General features: G+C 62.6%; 1 protein-coding gene across 1 annotated transcript in view; it reads right to left on the reverse strand.

The window, feature by feature from the left end:
- ZNF385C (zinc finger protein 385C) overlaps positions 1 to 11,377 on the reverse strand; it is a gene marked incomplete at its 3' end in the record, with an annotated part of 78,418 nt that extends 67,041 nt beyond the window's left edge. The window contains exon 1 of the mRNA XM_082010669.1: positions 11,326 to 11,377. Coding sequence (XP_081866795.1) covers positions 11,326 to 11,362 — 37 coding nt within the window. The 5' untranslated portion in view covers positions 11,363 to 11,377. The remainder of the gene's footprint in view (positions 1 to 11,325) is intronic.
- Between the last annotated feature and the right edge of the window lie 5,045 nt (positions 11,378 to 16,422).

The raw sequence follows: 16,422 nt of genomic DNA on the forward strand, positions 1-16,422 counted from the left end.
AAGGTGTCTGCCGGCACCCAGGCGAGAGGGCAAGCGGGGGGGGACGGGGGCTTCCCCGGGCCAGAGGAGCAAGCTGTGTGACGGAGGGGGCCCGCGGCCCCGGCTCCCACCGTAGGCGTTGTCAGGCAGGCTCGCAGCCCTGGCTCGGTCCGTTCTCAGTATTTCCAGCTCACACGCTTGAGAAAGCAGCGTGGCCAACCCCAGCTCTCCAGCGGGATTGTCCAAGAGCCTCTGGCTCAGGCCATGGGGGCAGGAGGCAGCTTTGCCTTCCCGAGCCCCAGGATCTTGGCCCTGCCTCCACCACGGTCGCCCAACCGCGGTTCCAACCCCAGCACCCCTTCCCAGGCAGGGGGTGCTCCCGCCCCTCCGGCACCCCATGGGAAAGCGGCTCATCTCCCCAGGCAGATGCCGCGATGCCCACGGAGGGGGCAGGGACCAGGAGGCAGTGACCCGTGCTGTCACGGGACACGGGCAGCGGCTGCTCTGCTGCCACCACCCCCACCGGGAGCACGCCTTGGCGCCGCAGCACGCGGGCGCTCTTCATCACTGGTTTCGTTAGGGAGTCGTCATTAATTGAGCACCTCCAGTGGCCGTAGAGCCCGATGACCCGTCTGGTGCCAGAAGCTGCGCGTGCAGCAGCGGCACTTTATTTCTTTCGGCCACATCTATTTATTACAATTCCGTTTATGCCCCCTCAGCAGCAAACATCCCCCCAGCGTGGGAAAGCTGGTGACTAAAGCAGAGGGTGAATGATTAGTGACTCATCGGATAATTTTGCTCATCTTGTGGCTTTTTTTAGCATGGGGCGGACAGAGCTTGCACAGCAAGCCCTTGCCTGGCACCACTCCCACCCCCCGGGTGTCCCAGCGCCGAGCTGCCCACCTGGGCTGGGGAGCGCTTGCAGACAAGCGCCCACTTGACACGGTTCTCCTCTGGAAAACAGGCTTTGCCGGAAGAAATCAGACAATGCTTCCCAGGGCTTTGGCTTTTTCTTAATTCTCCCTTTTATTTTTTCCTTTATGACATGGGAGAAGGAAAGGGAGCGCTACCGTCCCGCGGGAGGCGCGGGCAGCCCCGGCAGCGCTCGCTGCACAGTTCACGCCGCGCTGGAGCTGACCCGGCAGCCGCTTTTGTCAAGAGCAAAGCACTAAGCTCTTGTCTTAGCGGTAACTGATGTCTGAACACACCAGGTGCCGGCTTGAATTAACAAGCTCTTTGAGCTGGAACTCTGCTGTGAAACAAGGCAGCGCTGGGGCGAACGCAGCCGGAGATAACCTCTGCCCGTGCCAGCCGCAGCAGCGGCGCGGGGGGCACCGGCCCTGCCCAGGCTGCGCCGGCAGCCCAAGGGCCACGCGAACGGTCGCGTCCCGGTGGGCTGGGGACGGTGACAGGGACATGTAATGAATTTCTTCTCGTCTTTACAGACAGGGCAGCTGCAGCACATGGGCCGTCTGAGCGCTGAAGCCTGACACGGCGAGAGCGGGTCCAGCCCTGGGTGGCCCCGTGCCCGGCGGTGCTAACCCCGCAGCCAGTGTTTCCAGACCTCTGGGTGATCGGTGCAGGAGCAGAGGTTGAGCTCCACATCCTTGGCACCGTCACCACGCCTGCACTGATCTCGCTCCATCCCAGCTCAGTCACCCCCAGGTCCCCCGTGCCACATCCCTGGCACAGGGCCATTGGCGGTGGCCCCTGCACCAGTGAGACCAGTGCGACCAGTGCCGGCCACTTCCGCCTCCCCCGGGGAGCTGCTGGTGTTGATGGCAGGTCACCCAGCATCGCCACCCCCACGGGCTGGACCGACACGGCCCCAGAGCAGCTCCGGGGGGAGGCAGCCCCAGCCATCAGGGGACACGGAGAATCGCTGCCTCCATAAAGTGGCTTCATTTTCACCCTCTCTAATGATTTCCCAGCTGCTTCCCCATTTTAGCTGATAATGGGACTTCTCTATCTATCTGGGTTTGAGAGTTGCTTGCCTTGTTCAAACTGAAGAAAATCAATTCCCCTCTCACTCAAGTCTTTCCAAGACAGATGAACTGAAGATCGTGCCTGCCTGAGCAAAATATTTATTCAGTCTGGGAACGGATTTACTTTTGAACCTTCTATAAATACAGCTGAGGGCACCAATTTAATCCCTTACCAGAAGACCTAATTTTATTTGTTTTATGTTTTAAAAAATCCTCCCTTTTCCAACGCCTCGTCAGCTGAAGAAAGGCAGAAATTTTGGCACCCGCCTCAGCAATGGGCGGAGGGCTCCGGACCGCAGCCGTGGGTGCAGTCCCACAGCGGGACCGGGCTCGGTGCTGCTGGGGAAAGGGTGAGACCCCTGTGCCGCCAAGGTTTGGGCTTTCTGGGGACTTCCTGCTCTTGATTACTGATTTACACCCCACTGAAGCGCTGCCGGGGGCCGGGGCGGGCGGAGAGAGGCCAAATCCTCCACAGAGGCATTTTTCCTGCCCTGCCCGCACAAGGCGTCCCTGTGCTGGGGGCAGAGCCCGCTGCCCCGTCTGCCTCGGCGCAGCCGCTGCCCAGCCCCACGCGTGACCCTGCGCATCCCCCGGGACCGGCGACCGCCGTCCCGCAGCCGCGTCCCCCCACCCGCACGAGCCCCCAGGGACCGGCCGCCCATCCCTTCCATCCGCAGCCAAAACGGGCTTCGTGCGTCGCGCGCTAATTAGCATTCCAACGGGCCAGCTCTTCATTAGCGACGAGCTGGCGCTTCGCCACAAGTCAGCGCCTCTGCCCGCCGCCCTCCCCGCGCAGGTGATGCGCCACGCGGGGATGGCCGCGATGACCCCGACCTCGGCGCAGGCAGCTGCCTCCATCCTCCCCTGCCTGCTGTTACCTCTGTCACTTCACAGCCCCCGTTATCTCCGGCTGGGGCTGCAGCGGAGTCGGGTCCCCGCAACTGGCAGGAGAAGAAAAAAGCTCCTTCGCCAGCCGGGTGTGGATGGGCGGTGGGGAATTGCCCGCGGGGCACCAGGGGGATCTGCCGCCTGCCAGCATCTCACCGGCACGTGCCATCGCCTTCCTTGCCAAGGAGAGGATTTGCCCAAGTCCTTAGGAGGGGAATCGTTCCCAAGGGCAAACCGAAAAGCTTTGCCGCTGCCGAGCAGAGGCCAAACCCGGGCAGGCGCTGGATCTCCTGCTGCCACAGCCTGTCTCGGCGCTCCCCTGGGCCGCGCTCGCCGCTGCCCCAGCCCCTGCCCGCGCCGAGCGGCACGGGCACCGCAGCGGCGCTGGCACCGCACGAGCGCCCGGAGGTGCAGGCGGCTGCCGGGTTCCTGTAAATCCCTTTGACTCATCTGCTGCCTACACCGGCACTCGTCCTGCCCCGCGAGCTCCCAGCGGCGTGCCTTCCAGCAGAAACGGAGCAGCACAAATAATCTCCCTGCCGTGTCTGGACGGGGAGGTGAGATACGGGCACCGATTAAAACGCGGGGTGCCCGTCCCAGGTCCCTCCCCGTGCTCCGCAGCAGCTCCCAGGCAGGAGCGAGCTCACGGGCAGCCACGGGATGCACAGCCTGACCCGCGGCTTGGATGAGGTGATTGCTGTGTTCCCTCGGGCAAGGCTGCCTGCCACGTCCCCACCCCGTGGAAGGCTTCTCCGAAGGCACAGCGTGCCCTAGACCGCGGCCGGCTCGCTAATTTGACACATGTGTTAAATTGCTAATATGCCTGTTGGCTAATTACCTCCTCTGGAAACTGGAGAGGACAGAAATTTGACATTGAGCTGTGAAAATCTGCAACCCTACGGATGCTGGCTGGGTCCGGGGTGCCCAGGGGGGCGGGAGGGCGAGCAGGGGACTGCAAACACAGCGGCTGCTGAAGCGTCCCTCCCTGCCCCACGAGCTGCAGCCCCACGGCCCGACCGCTGCTGCCGCCCCGCGCCCCAGCGGGACGGGCAGCGGGGAGCCCAGGAGCCCCGGTGAACCCCCCGCACTGTGTCCGCAGGGCGTCAGAGCTGCCCTTCCTGCACCCTGCGCCTCCCAGAGCACAGATTAATCCAGGCGCGCTTTAATCCGCTAAAGCCCTTTCGTAACAGTGCTCAAAAATAAGCCTGGAGAGTTCCTAATACTTCTTGAAAATTTGGAGTTGGGATATTTATAGGCTTTGCCCTTGCGTGCGACGAAGCGCTCCCGAGGATGGGCGGGAGAGCTCTGCTGCTGGGGGAGACCTGCTGCTCACCCCCCAGCCCTGCCCCAAGCCCGCTCCGTGCCGCTCCCCCGGCTCCTGCCGGCTCCATAACAAGCTGCCCTTGTTTGGGATTTTTTTTTTTTTCCCCCTAAAAACATTTCAGGGCTCCTCAGAAGAAACTCCAGCCCCCAGCGCACAGTCAGGCTCTGTGCTGAGATGCCTCCAGCACTTCAAACGAATGCAAAGCCCCGGCGCTCCCGACCAAGATAAACAGCGCCGGTGCGCGCGTCCCCGGCAGCACGTGTCCCCCGGGAGGACGAGGGGAGCAGATGACAAACAGTGGCAGGAAAAGTGGCACTTAAAAAAAAAAAAAAATAAAAACCCCAGCCTGGAGGAGCCCGGCCCCACCTGGGCTGCTCTTGTTTCCCTTCCCAATAAACTATCGAGCCCCAGGAGCGGGGGGCAGATGCACGGGGTGGGAGCACAAGGGCGCGTTTGAGGCTCCCGGCAGCTCCGCTTCGCACGCCGGGAACGTGACATGAGGTTCATCCCCAGGGACCCTCCCGGCCCCCATCAGCATCTCCTCCGCCAGGCTCGGCACAAGGATGAAGAGCCGGAAAGGTCCTGGAGAACCGATTCCCCTCCAGAGGCAGGTCAGATCCTGCTGGGGAATGAGGTCTCTCACCAGCTGCAACCCGCGCTGAAATCTGCTTCGGCAGAGCCGCGCCTGGGCCAGCCGGCCCTGCCGGAGGCACGGCTTTAGGCAGGGGCTCGCAGGGCTGGCATTGCCCCCGGCGGGGACAGGACAGCGCATCTTCCGGGCCAGCCCTGGTGCCTCTGTCTGCTCCAGAGCAGGGTTCCTGGGTTTAAAAATATTCATTCTCAGCCACCATTCTTCTTTTTTGTGTCTTTGTGACTTGCAGATTAAACAAGGAGAGTGCAGAGGACGGTGCTGGTGCTGGATGAGAGAGCGGCACAAAACCTTCAATTACTTCTCCACTCGCGTGGTGTGGGCTCCTGCTGAGGACCCGTCCCCACGAACTGCTGCCCGGGCTTCCCAAGGGCCAGCGAGGCAGAGGGCTCAGCCCCCCGCGCATCCCGCCCTTGCGGGGACAGACCCGGCTGCTGCCCGGAGGCTCCCGCTCCGCTCGCCAGCGGGAGCGTTCCCTGCACGCCCCGTGCGGCGAGCCCTGTCGGCGTGCGGGCTGCCGGCCAGGCACGCGGCAACGCCGGGAAACCAGCCCCGCCAAAGGCTGCGGCACCGGGGCAGCGTCCTGCCGCGGCCACCGCCCCCGGGAACTGCCGCTGCCGGGGGGGAGAGCTTGAAGCGTTCAAGAGCAGAAATCCCTCCGGTGTTCTACCTCGCCCGCCTGCGGCCAGGACGAATCCCAGGCAGGATGAGGCCAGGACCTGCCCGGCTCCATCCCCCTTCCGAAAGCGGCTGGCCAGGAGGCTGGGGGCCCGCTCTGGAGCTCTGGTTCCCCGTAACCACCACTGGCGGCCGTTTGCAGCTCTGCCACCCCGGCCCTGGGCTCGGCGAGGTCCGGGGAGCAGCCGGCCGGCCAGGGCAGCAACACCGCGGCACCTGCAAGGCCCAGGTCACTGGTCCCACATCTCTCCTGCTCCAACAGATAAAGGGAAAAAATAAGCCCGAAGAGCTCTGGGCCTGTGCCGCGCAGCTCTACAACGAGCTGAGCCGCGGCTCCGCGCTGCGGCGGGCGCAGAGGTCTCGGCGAGGGAGGCGGAAGGCAGGCGAGAAGCAGCCTCTGATCTTACACTGGCGAAACCCGCCCCGCATTCAACCGCTCCTTCGTGCCCCGCCGAGGCAGAGCAAGAGCCGGCGACTGGCCGTCGGAGCCAGAAACACCCACACCGGGAATACGGCGCCGGGACGGCCCGGCCGGGAGGCCGGTGGCACCTGCCCCGCCGCGCTGCAGCACCCCGGCCCATCCCCTGCCCGGTGGTCCGAGGCAGAGTCCCCCTTGCGGGAGCAGGCCTGGGGGGCCAGCGGGGCGTCCATGCCATGCCGACACGCGCGGACCAAGGCCGGTGCCGCATGGGCTCCCGCCGGACCACCAGGTCCGCCTGGTCCGGGAGGGGAGGAGAACAGCCCGGTGCGGGGGATCCGTCCGGATGGAGCATAGAGTGCCTGGAGCAAGACGGCAGCAGGAGCCACCAAGGACATCGGCAAAGGACCCTCCCCACGCCCACTCCCCACAGCCACGCCGAGTGGAGCCCAGCAGCCCCCGTCCTGAGGGTCCCTCCCGTCCGCAGCGGAAAAGCATCCCCTCAGCCGAGCCCAGAGCCCGTGGCGCGTGAAACAGCCTGGCCTCAGAGCCAAACCGAGCCATGCCTAGATTGGTTTAACTCCTCCAGGACCAAACCTGTCGGCCGAAGGACGCGGCGCCTCGCCGCAGGGGTGGCACGGACGCCCTGCCTCCTCGGCGCCCCGGCACCCCAGCACCCCTTTACGGAGGTTCGCCCAGCCAGAGCAGCTCCTGTCCTCAGGCAGATACGGGCACGGATTAGGACTTAACCTCAAAACGTTTCCCTTGCAATTTCCAAGTGATCTTTCTTATCAACTAATTAAAAAATTTCCATAATTAGGCCAGGGAAAATCACGACTCGGGAACGCTCCCATTTCACAGCCGCGCAGATCTGTTCTGCATCGAGGGCTCGGAGCCCCCGCCGGAGCCAGGCTGCGCCCCCCCATCCGTGCTGGGGCTCAGCCAGACTCACCCCGTTCGGGCTCTGCAGCCCCCAGAGCCTTAAACCCCGCAGAGAAGGGCCCGGCGATTTGCTCGGCCCACGGGAGCCGGGGGCGCCCACGCTGCCCCGCCGCCCCCAGCCCTGCCCTCGCGGCGCCGCGGCGCGGGAGCCCACGCGTGCGGGCAGCGCCTCCCGGGGCCCCGCGGCAGCCCGGCCGCCGCCGGCCCCTCTCCCTGGCGCTCGGCCGGGTATTCATTCTGGGGAAAAGGCTGTTTACATTGCAGGAGGAAAAAAGTGTGTTTTTTTTTAAAAAAGCAACCATAAATGGCCCTCTGACAGCGGGGGGACCCTTCCCTACCTTCAGACCCTGCGAAGCCGGGGGTGCTGGGGGGAGCCCCCCTCTGCCCCACAGCTCTGCGGAGCAAAGCCCCCCGCTGCCCGCAGCCCGGGGTGCTCGGCCCTCGTCCCCTGCCCGTGCCACAGGGCAAGCGCCCAGCCGGCCCCACCGCCGCGGCCCTGGGGGCGAGGGCACCCGGCCAGCCCCGCAGCCACGGCCGGGCTGGGCACGCCGGAACGCTGCAATGCCCCCGAAAGGCAACCCCCGGCCCCCGCGGCACCCCAGGGGAGCGCTGGGCGAGCTCCCCGCGGGAAACCGGCACCCTCCCTGGGTATGTCCGGTGCCTCCAGCGCGGCTCAAGGCTCCTGGAGGCTCCTTAAACACGCAGGTTCCCTTTAGCCACTTGCAAGTAAATTGTTGTGGTTCCAATAAAAAACGAGCACTTGTTACCGTGCGGCCGCAGACTGGATTTCCTTGAGAGCACAGATATAATTCTTGACAGGGGCTTCCTGACACGTAAATTATGACACTATTTTGGAGGCAATCTCAGAACATCAGACTAAGAAACAGCCTTTGTACATCACAATATTGTTTCTAAATTGACAAATAGACCCTTATGGGCCTCATTACTCTGCTCTGGGCACACATTTTTGCATTTTTATTTTCCCTAGCAATGATTAAAGGGTTGCAGAACCATGGGCTCTGGGTTCAGAAAATTCAAACACCGGCCCCAGTCGTGCTGAGAAACAAGGGAAGTAGTTCGATGGGATGCGGACCTGAGAGAGGGGCTCTCTGTTTCTGTGATGTTTAAGTCCGGCACACTATGGAGATTGCTCTGTGCTTCCAGGACAGGTTTCCTTCCAGTCCTGGAAATTCAACAGCGTAAAGCAACTTGATCAACATGTTCAGCACTCGCTTGAGAGCATCTGTGCAAAGGTCCTTGTTAATTCAATAGTAGACTTACTGTGCACTTGTAGAAATATGTAGATCTCCCCAGAAATGCCAGATAAAAGCCAAAGCAAGGGGAGGATCTCCAGAAACACACCAGATAAGTCCCAAGACCAGGGTGCCCTTACTGGCCACCAGCTGACGTTCAAGGATGCTGGGGCAATGCTCGAGGAGTGTTTTTGGGTTGGGATGGCTGTGGATGGCCGCAGCCAGGTGAGCTCCTGGTGCCGCTCTGCCGGGGCCGCAGCATCGCTCCAGGCTCTGCTCGGGAACGCCGGTCCCAGCGCCGACCCGCGGGGATAAACATTAGGAGGGTGCAGGTGGGACAGGCTGGGGCAGCTCCACCCCACCCCTGTCCCCATCAGCGCATCGATGGGAGCCGCGTCCCGTGCCGCTGCGGCTGGCTGTGCCGGGCAGCCGACGCCAACCACAGATACGCGGCGCAGAGACGAACCAGCCGCCAAACACAACCCGGAGGGGAGCACTGCGAGCGGGAGGGGAAACCCCGCAGTTTTGGGTGCAACGTTGCTGTGCAGCCGGTTCAGTTTTGTGCCTCAGGTTCTGTGGTATTTATACTCTTTCTGCCAGCAGAAGCAGACTCAGCACGTTTGAGTTGGGTGTCTCACCTCTTTGTGCTGGAAGAGACCGGAGAAGCCAGGCGGGAGAGGAGGGATGGAAAAGCAGCCCCAATCCAGCCGGCAGCGCACGCTCGAGCAGGACGGCATCTCCCTGCACGGGGTCACCGTCGGGCTTTGCCGAGCGGCCAGGCCCCCGGCTGTCCCCCACCATGGCCAGGACGTGCATCTCTGCACAGTCCAGCAACAGGGCCGAGGCCGGCGAGCCACCAGCCCTGACAGGTATTTCTTACTCCCAGGATTATTGAACCGATCTCCTGATTTATCCGTACCAGAGGCTGGCTGTTTCGTCAAGGCAGAACATCAAGCAGCCAGCAGCGTGAGCTCCAGAGACCGAGCCCGGCAGAGCGCAACGCAAGAGCTCAGGGATGCTCGTGCACAAGATGCACAGCAGGAAGTCACAGCTCGGCGTGACGTCACCACCCTGATAACGCATAGCAAAGCTCTGTACATGTACATACAGAGATCCACACCCAGGATTATACGAGGCTTTTTTTTAATGCGTGTTGCAGATTACAGAACCCCACTGCACACGTTGTCACCAGCCCGACTCCGAACTCTACACGTGGCAGGAGAGTTCAGCAGCACCAGTTACACCGGCAGCTACCGAGGGACCGGAGCGGTTCCTCCCATCCCCATGGAGCTGTTTCAGCCAAGTGACAAACATCACTCAGAGAAGCCGACGCTGGGCTGGATGCTCCATCGGAAAACACCTGCAGCCACTTAAAAAAAAAAAAAAGTCTGATTTGACTTGCGCTGGCTGCAGAAACTCCTGGCCAGGCTGGCAGGCGGGGACAGAGCCTCGTTTATTGCAGACTGTCACATACAGCGGCACTGCCCATTGATCCTATTTTCAGGCACCATGCCCCACATGCAGACACAGCAGCTTACACAAAACGTCTCAGCTCCCTGGTCAGACACCCCAGATGATCGCAGAGATGAAGACGAGTTTTGCGCAGCGCTGAGCCGCGCAAGGCCAGCTCCTGCCTCACATTTTCACATGCTCCACTCAGGGCAGGGAGTGCTGCCAGCTTGCATGGGACCCCGGACACATCCAGCCCTTGCAGGAGCAGGCAGCTCGAGCAGCAAGGTGACAACAGAGCTGGTGATGATCCCCTTCAGCCCGGTGAATTAACCTAGAAGCCCCTTAAACCCCCCCCGAGTGCAAATCTGGGCCTTAGACACCTTACCTTCATGCAGAATCATCTCCTGTATTTAAATATGCACTTTTAACTTTTGCTCTGAAAATAAAAAGCAGCCGCACATGCCAAGGAGCGCTGGGAGTTCAGCTTCAGTGCAAGAAGCTGTTTTCCCACACGCACATCCAAGGTGACGTGTTCGGCACTAACAGCCCTGCCGCTGCGCTGTCAAGGGCAGCCACCGGCACAGCCCTGCTCTGCGGGATGCGCGGGGTTTGCTCTGGCGCAGAGGAGCCCCAGCCCTGACCCACCCGAGGCACAGCTCATCAAAACCTTCAGCAATTACTCACTGCTGCTTCAAGTTAACAGCAGAGTATATTGATAAAAGCTGAGGAGAGAGCGGGCGATCTTCTGGATGAGGATGTTGCTTCTGTATCCAGGTTCACTCCTGCTCGGTGGGTCGCTCTGCGGGCGCGCGCCTGGTCAGCAGGACCAGGCTCTGCCCCGGGGCTGCAGCCACCCCGAGGCAGAGCGCTCGCTGCCCAAATCGCTAACAGAAAGCGCTTTTGTAAGGCTTCTGTAAAAGTCCTTTTCTTTAAAAGCCGAGTACCCCTTGTGGAGACAGCCAGGAAGCCTCGGCTCCATTTCCAACACAAACCTCTCCGCGCCTCAATCAAAGCAGGGACGCGAGCAGCCCTGGGCGCCCTGCGGCCCAGCCGTGGGACACGCAGGGTGTGCTGCACACCCCGCCACCCTGAGCGGCACAGCGGGGCCCGCGACCACGGCCCCACCGCCCACCCGCGGATGCAGCCCCACGACCCGGCTGCGCACAGACACCTTGGCAAACGCCGCCCGGGCCCGTGCGCCACCGGCAGACCCAAGCCCACCGCACGCCCGTGGGGGTCATGCGCCGCACACCCCAACGGCACAGACACCTTGGCAGAGACGAGCCGGGGACACCGCCCACCGCACACCCACGCGGGCCCCACTCAGCGTGGGAAAGGTGGTCCCACGCAGGGAGAAGGGCCTGCGACCGGGGCTTCGGCAAAGTTCCTCCGAAGAAGTTTCCCTCCTGACCTGACGCCTCCCGAGGGGGTGGTCAGCGGCACCGGGGGCTCTGCCGCCCCCGCGCCGCCCTCGCCCCGGTGCTCGGCGCTGCGCAGCCGGGCTTCCCGTTTCCCGGCGCCGCAGGCGAGAACCGGGCTGGAGAGCGGGGACCGGCGCATCCCCCGGGCGGGCGGTCATGCCTCCCTCCTCCCGGCTCCGCCGTGCCTCCCCAGCGCATCCCCCGCTCCGACAACTTTGCTGCGGCCCCAACTCTCCCGGGCCCGCAGCCCAGCCGAGCGGGCCGAGGGCCACCGGGCACCGGCGGAGCCGAGGGAGCCCGGCTCGGCTCGGCCCGGCCCGGCCCTGCCCGCCCTACCTGCCCAGCCGCCCGGCTCCGCCGCCGTCTGCAGCATCCTCCCGCCGGCTGCTCGCTCCCGGCCGGGCGAGCGCGCTCCCGGAGGAGGAGGAGGAGGAAGAGAAGGAGGAGGGGGGGGGATGAAGGCAGCGCGCGCGCCGCCGCGGCACCCCCCCCGGCGCCGTGCGCCCGTACCGGCTGGGAGGGGGGAACCGCGGCGGCTCATCCCGGCGCGGCGCCGCGCAGCGCGGCACGGGGGGGCCGCCGCGCACCCCTCGGTCCGGGCGGGCGGCTGAGGGGGTCTGGGGAGGCGGGGACCCCCGGGATCCCCTGGCCGGCTGTGCCACCACGACCCCCCAGGGGAGCGCAGAGGCTCCCCAGGCCCCTCCCGGGGGCTCGGGGAGGTCGCTAAGGTGCTGCGGCCGAGCAGGGTGTCCCAGCAGGACAACGTCAGGGCACAGAGATGCCCGGTGCCACCCGCGCCACGGAGCACGGAGGGTCAGGTCTCAGTCCTGCCGGGACGAGGGTGTCCAGCCCGGTAGCCCCGAGTGGCAGCGGGCAGCCCGGCTCTCCAGGAGCTCTGGAGGGGGCAGGGGAGGTGGCCCCGCGGGGGCTGCAGGCCTTCGCTGGTGGCAGGGCCCCCGGTCACCCAGAGCGCAGCCGCGGTTCCCGTGCTGACGGCGGGCAGCACGCAGGGATAACGCCTGGCACCCGGCCTGGGCAGCACGGGGGACAACGCCTGGCACCCTGCCCGGGCAGCCCAGCCGCTCCAAAGGAGCTGGGGGGGCGCAGGTGCCCCGGGAGGACGGAAGGGAGCGGGCGGGAGGGGGGCCGCAGCGAGATGCTCCTTGCTCTTAAGTCGTCATAGCCTAAGCGCACGGCACCCGCCAGGCAAAGGCTTCTTTGCTCATATACAGCTGCTTGTGCTAAGATTGACATTCTTTTGAGTGCAAAAGCGTGTGTTTTCCTATCGTTGTCATTGTTATTAATATTTTAGCAGCTCCCAAAACCTTTAAGCGGGGCCACACAGTGTTGACATAGAAGAGCAGATATAAAAAAAGACTTGCTCCCCACCCCAAGGAATATACTGTCTAGACACCTTATATAATCACATTTTGCCCTCCTCCAGGACATTTCACAGAGGATCTCAAAGCACTTCGCAAAACTGCTAATTAAGCTTTGCAGCCCAGCTGCGCGGGAATCGCTCTGCCCTCCTGGGCTCTCTGGCCAGGAGCACTCTCCTCCAGAGCAGGCGCTCTCAGGGGCTCGCATCACCCGGACCTCTCGCCCGCTGCTTTGCCTCCACTACAAAGTGGAATTGATGCCAAGATGAAGAAGTCCGATCAGCCCCGTGCAGTCGCTGGCAGAGGGGTGGAGGCTGCTGGAAGCGAGGGCAGACCACGCGCTGCTCTGAGCTGCTCCGAGCCCACGGAGGACCATGGCTGCAGGATTGCTCGAGGGCTTCCAGCTACCAGGGAAGTGGAAACCAGGAGCAGAGAGACTGAGCTTTGAGCTCCTCTCCAGCAGCTATTTCTAGGTCTCCTTGATGGCCCAGCAGCACTGGGTTATGCCTGTCCACACCAAGAGCCTCTTTCCTCGCTGCCACCGGAGCCAGGTCAGGTCCTGAGGATCAGCAGTGCAGCACTGCCAAGCCTCGGTGTGGCTCTCATCACAAATTACTTTGGTTTTTAAAATCCTTTCTCCAAAGCTTGGTACATTTATTTGCTGTGCTATCTGATTTTTCACAATGTAGGGTGGGTTTTTTTCCTCCCTATAAATAATTACAGGCAGTCTAATGGATCTCAAACCTCGCATTACCTTAGCTGTCAGGAGCTTGACGATTACGGTGTAGCCTTCCTCCCCAAGGAGCAGAGACAGGATTGCAGCTCCTCCACAGATCCTTTTCATTCATGTTAACCCTTATGGCCTTGTCCTGCCTCCACCACACCGGGAGGAAGGGGGCCGTACTCCCCCCAACAGGCTTGGGAACCGGGAAGCACAGGGATGAGGCCTCTCGCCCAGCCCACGTCTCCCGGCGTTCCAGCACTGGGGAGCACGGATGAGCCGCTCCCCCTCCTGAAGGCAGCCGTTCACATTGCCCAGTCTAATGCAACATTTCTCTTGCCATCTTTCCCATCTCCTGAAGTTTTCGTGGTATATTTAGCAATCCTGCATGCAGGGATTATTAAAATTGAGCTAAACTCATGCCCATTCTAGCCTGTCCCTAGGAAGGGACCGCGCCGGTGACACTTTGCTGTGTCAGAAAGATGAGCAGGAATGCTGGGCGGGACGGAGGAGGGAGCTGTTCCCCGCGAGAGGGTCGGATCCCATCGGCTCATGCAAACTGTCCTCAGCAGGACCCCCTGCTCTGCACCCGCCGAGAGGAGCCCAGCTCTGCTGGATGCTGGCTCCCCACCACGCAAGCGGGCTTTGCTGAGTGAATTCCTCATGAAAACGCTTTCACTAATGCTGACTGCACGATCTGTTCTTTATTTTCCATGCAACCTTGCCCAGCCCTGTCTCCTTCCCACACAGACGCAGCCTCAGCTGGCTCAAAACAAACTCTAACAGGCTGCAAGTAAACTTGTTTTCCCATCCAGAAACAGGGCACAAAGACAGGGCAAGGCAATCGATGCGATACGCATCTCAGCAGTGCTGTCTAATCCTCCCAGAGACACCTCTTTCTTGTGTTTGGTTCAGCTTCTCCCTGAGACACTGTTTGGGCCAAGGCCAACAGACTCGTTGCCCTTAAACCTCTTCGTTTCCTGCAGATATTTCTGAAAATGAAGACAGATCTCTAAACAAAGAGAAGGTTGTCTCCAGCTGCACCACACAGAAATGCTGTGGGCCAGATTAGCAGAAGGAACAGCACATACAGATCCTCCATCTCGCTGCAGTTGCTCACAAAGTTTCTCCCACCCCCGTGCTCATTTCTTTACAGCAGCCTTTTGCGTTCAAAAGAGAAGAAATGAGTCTGCCGGGGAGAAAGCCTCTTGCGAGCCGCCACGGGCCAGAGGCAGCGGCTTTGCTGGGCAGAGCACAGTACAGAGCCCCAGCATCGGCCCGAGTTTGTTCCTCCAACATGTTCCTTCGGCGTCAGCCTCATCCGCTGGGAATGGGCGCTCATCAGGGCTGAAGCTTCACCTTTCCTCACGTTCGCGGAGTCCAGCAGCTCTGCGTTCAGTAAATGAGAAGTGTTATAATTAGCCCAATAGTCTACACCCTCGTGGCAGCGAGGGAGCTGCGTTATCAGCCCTGCCAGCTCCGCACATCTCACCGCGCAGGGAGGTGCTGGCGCTTCCCGGGGACGCCGCGGTGGCACCTCGCCCGTGAGCCGGGTGCCAGGTGGGGGTGGTGGAGGAACCGAAGGCTGTCCCGGATGCCATCGAGACATTTCCAATCCCAAACGTGGAGCTGCAGGACCATGACCCCTGCCCACGTCCTGCTGAGAGAGCTCCAGGCTTCTGCACAGCATCAGGGTCCCAAATCACCCGTGGGTAGGGAACGGGACAACGAGGAGGAGCCCACCTCCAAAAACCACCATCTAGACCCTCAGCTACACCCACTTGGAGGCACCACTGCAAGCGCCTGTGACGGACCAGCAAGCAAGAGCCTTTGAAAGCAATTTTAGGCTGATTATTGCAAAGCCCTTCCCTGCCCCGGCCAGCTCCGCGACAAGCAGCCCTGAGCGCCAAGAGCCATCACCGCGGCTGCCGGCCCCTGCCCGCGCACGCCCCACACAGAGCCTGCCTGCAAACACCGCGGTGCGGCGCCGGCGCCGCCACCAGCGCGGCAACTTGTGCGCGATTCACGAGCGACGGATCCCCCCAAGGTGGCTGTGCAGGGTCTGCTGCGCCCTGCGGAGATGCGAGTCGGCAGCTCAGGCACTGCCAAAGTGCCCCCCGAGAGAGCCCAGCCAGGGTCGAGAGCCCCCCAGCCTCCTCCGGGCAAGCTGCCACCCAGGGCCTGAAGGTTTCTCCGAGGGGAGGAGGGCCCCCTCCTGCAGCACCTGCCGGGGTCCCGCCGGCGCTGGCTGGCTGCGGTGCCGGCTCTCCGGGTGCAGCCGAGAGCTGTCCGTCCCCTTCCCCGGCACAGAGCATCGCTGCCGCCCGCGCGGCAGGGGACCCGCGCCGGACCCTGCCAGGGCTCTGGGCACCGAGGCCCACGGGAGACAGGGCTCAGATGAGGGGCCGTGCCGCAGGAACCGAGCCGGGGTCCCGCAGCCCAGGAAGGCTGGTGCGGGGTGGCTTAGTCCAAGCATCGCTCTCCAGCAAGCCTCCTGGCTCCTTGGCCGCCGCGCTGAGCCGTGCCAAGCTGCTCCGGCAGCTGCCGTGGCCGTTCAGCAGCTGTTAAGCCTATAATTGCTCATTGAGTCATAATTTTTTTTTTTTTTTTTGGTGAAAGCAGCACTGTCAGGGAATTAAATTCTTTTCAAAGCCCATAAAGATTTCATAAATTTTTCAGACCCAGATCAATGGGTGTTAGCATCTTTACAGGCAGGAGAAGGGGGCAGGCGGTGGGGAGACAAACAGCAGAACGTCTCAACAGCCGCAACTGGTCAATGAAACGACACCAACGGGCAGCCCCGGCCCGCGAGAAGTCGTCCTCACCTTTGTGCCGAGGCTGCGCTGACCCTGCCCGCTCCCAGCACGAGGCAGGTCCCCAGCCGCTAGCCCGGGTGTGAGGACACCGGCTGGGGCTGTGGGCACGGCAGCACCACCGAGAGCGAAGAGCCAACAGCCGAGGGCCCGAGCGACAGCAGCATCTTGGCGCTCACGGCTGTGCTGCACCCGTCCGCCGAAGGGCCGATGGCCCGGCTCTGGCGGCATGCAGCGGCTGGACTCGGCAGCCAGCACCTACGGGGGGGCACCGGCCCGGCAGACGCCGGCACTTGGATTCAGAGGAGCCAACGGTGTCCTCAGGGCAGAGGTTTGCACTCCGTAAGCGCTGATGTAAAAGTGGGATAAGCTTTTCCATTTATACAGCCCTTTCCACGCTTTGCAAATAGCTCATTAATTAAATCTCGGCGCTCTTCTGCGAGGAGGGGTCATTACCACCTCAGCGAGCACCAGCAGCACCCCAGGGTGTGCAGTTTGAAGATCAACGCCTGGACTAGCA

The sequence above is a fragment of the Phaethon aethereus genome (assembly GCF_964289735.1).
Source record: "Phaethon aethereus genome assembly, chromosome: 25".
NCBI classification, from domain to species: domain Eukaryota; kingdom Metazoa; phylum Chordata; class Aves; order Phaethontiformes; family Phaethontidae; genus Phaethon; species Phaethon aethereus.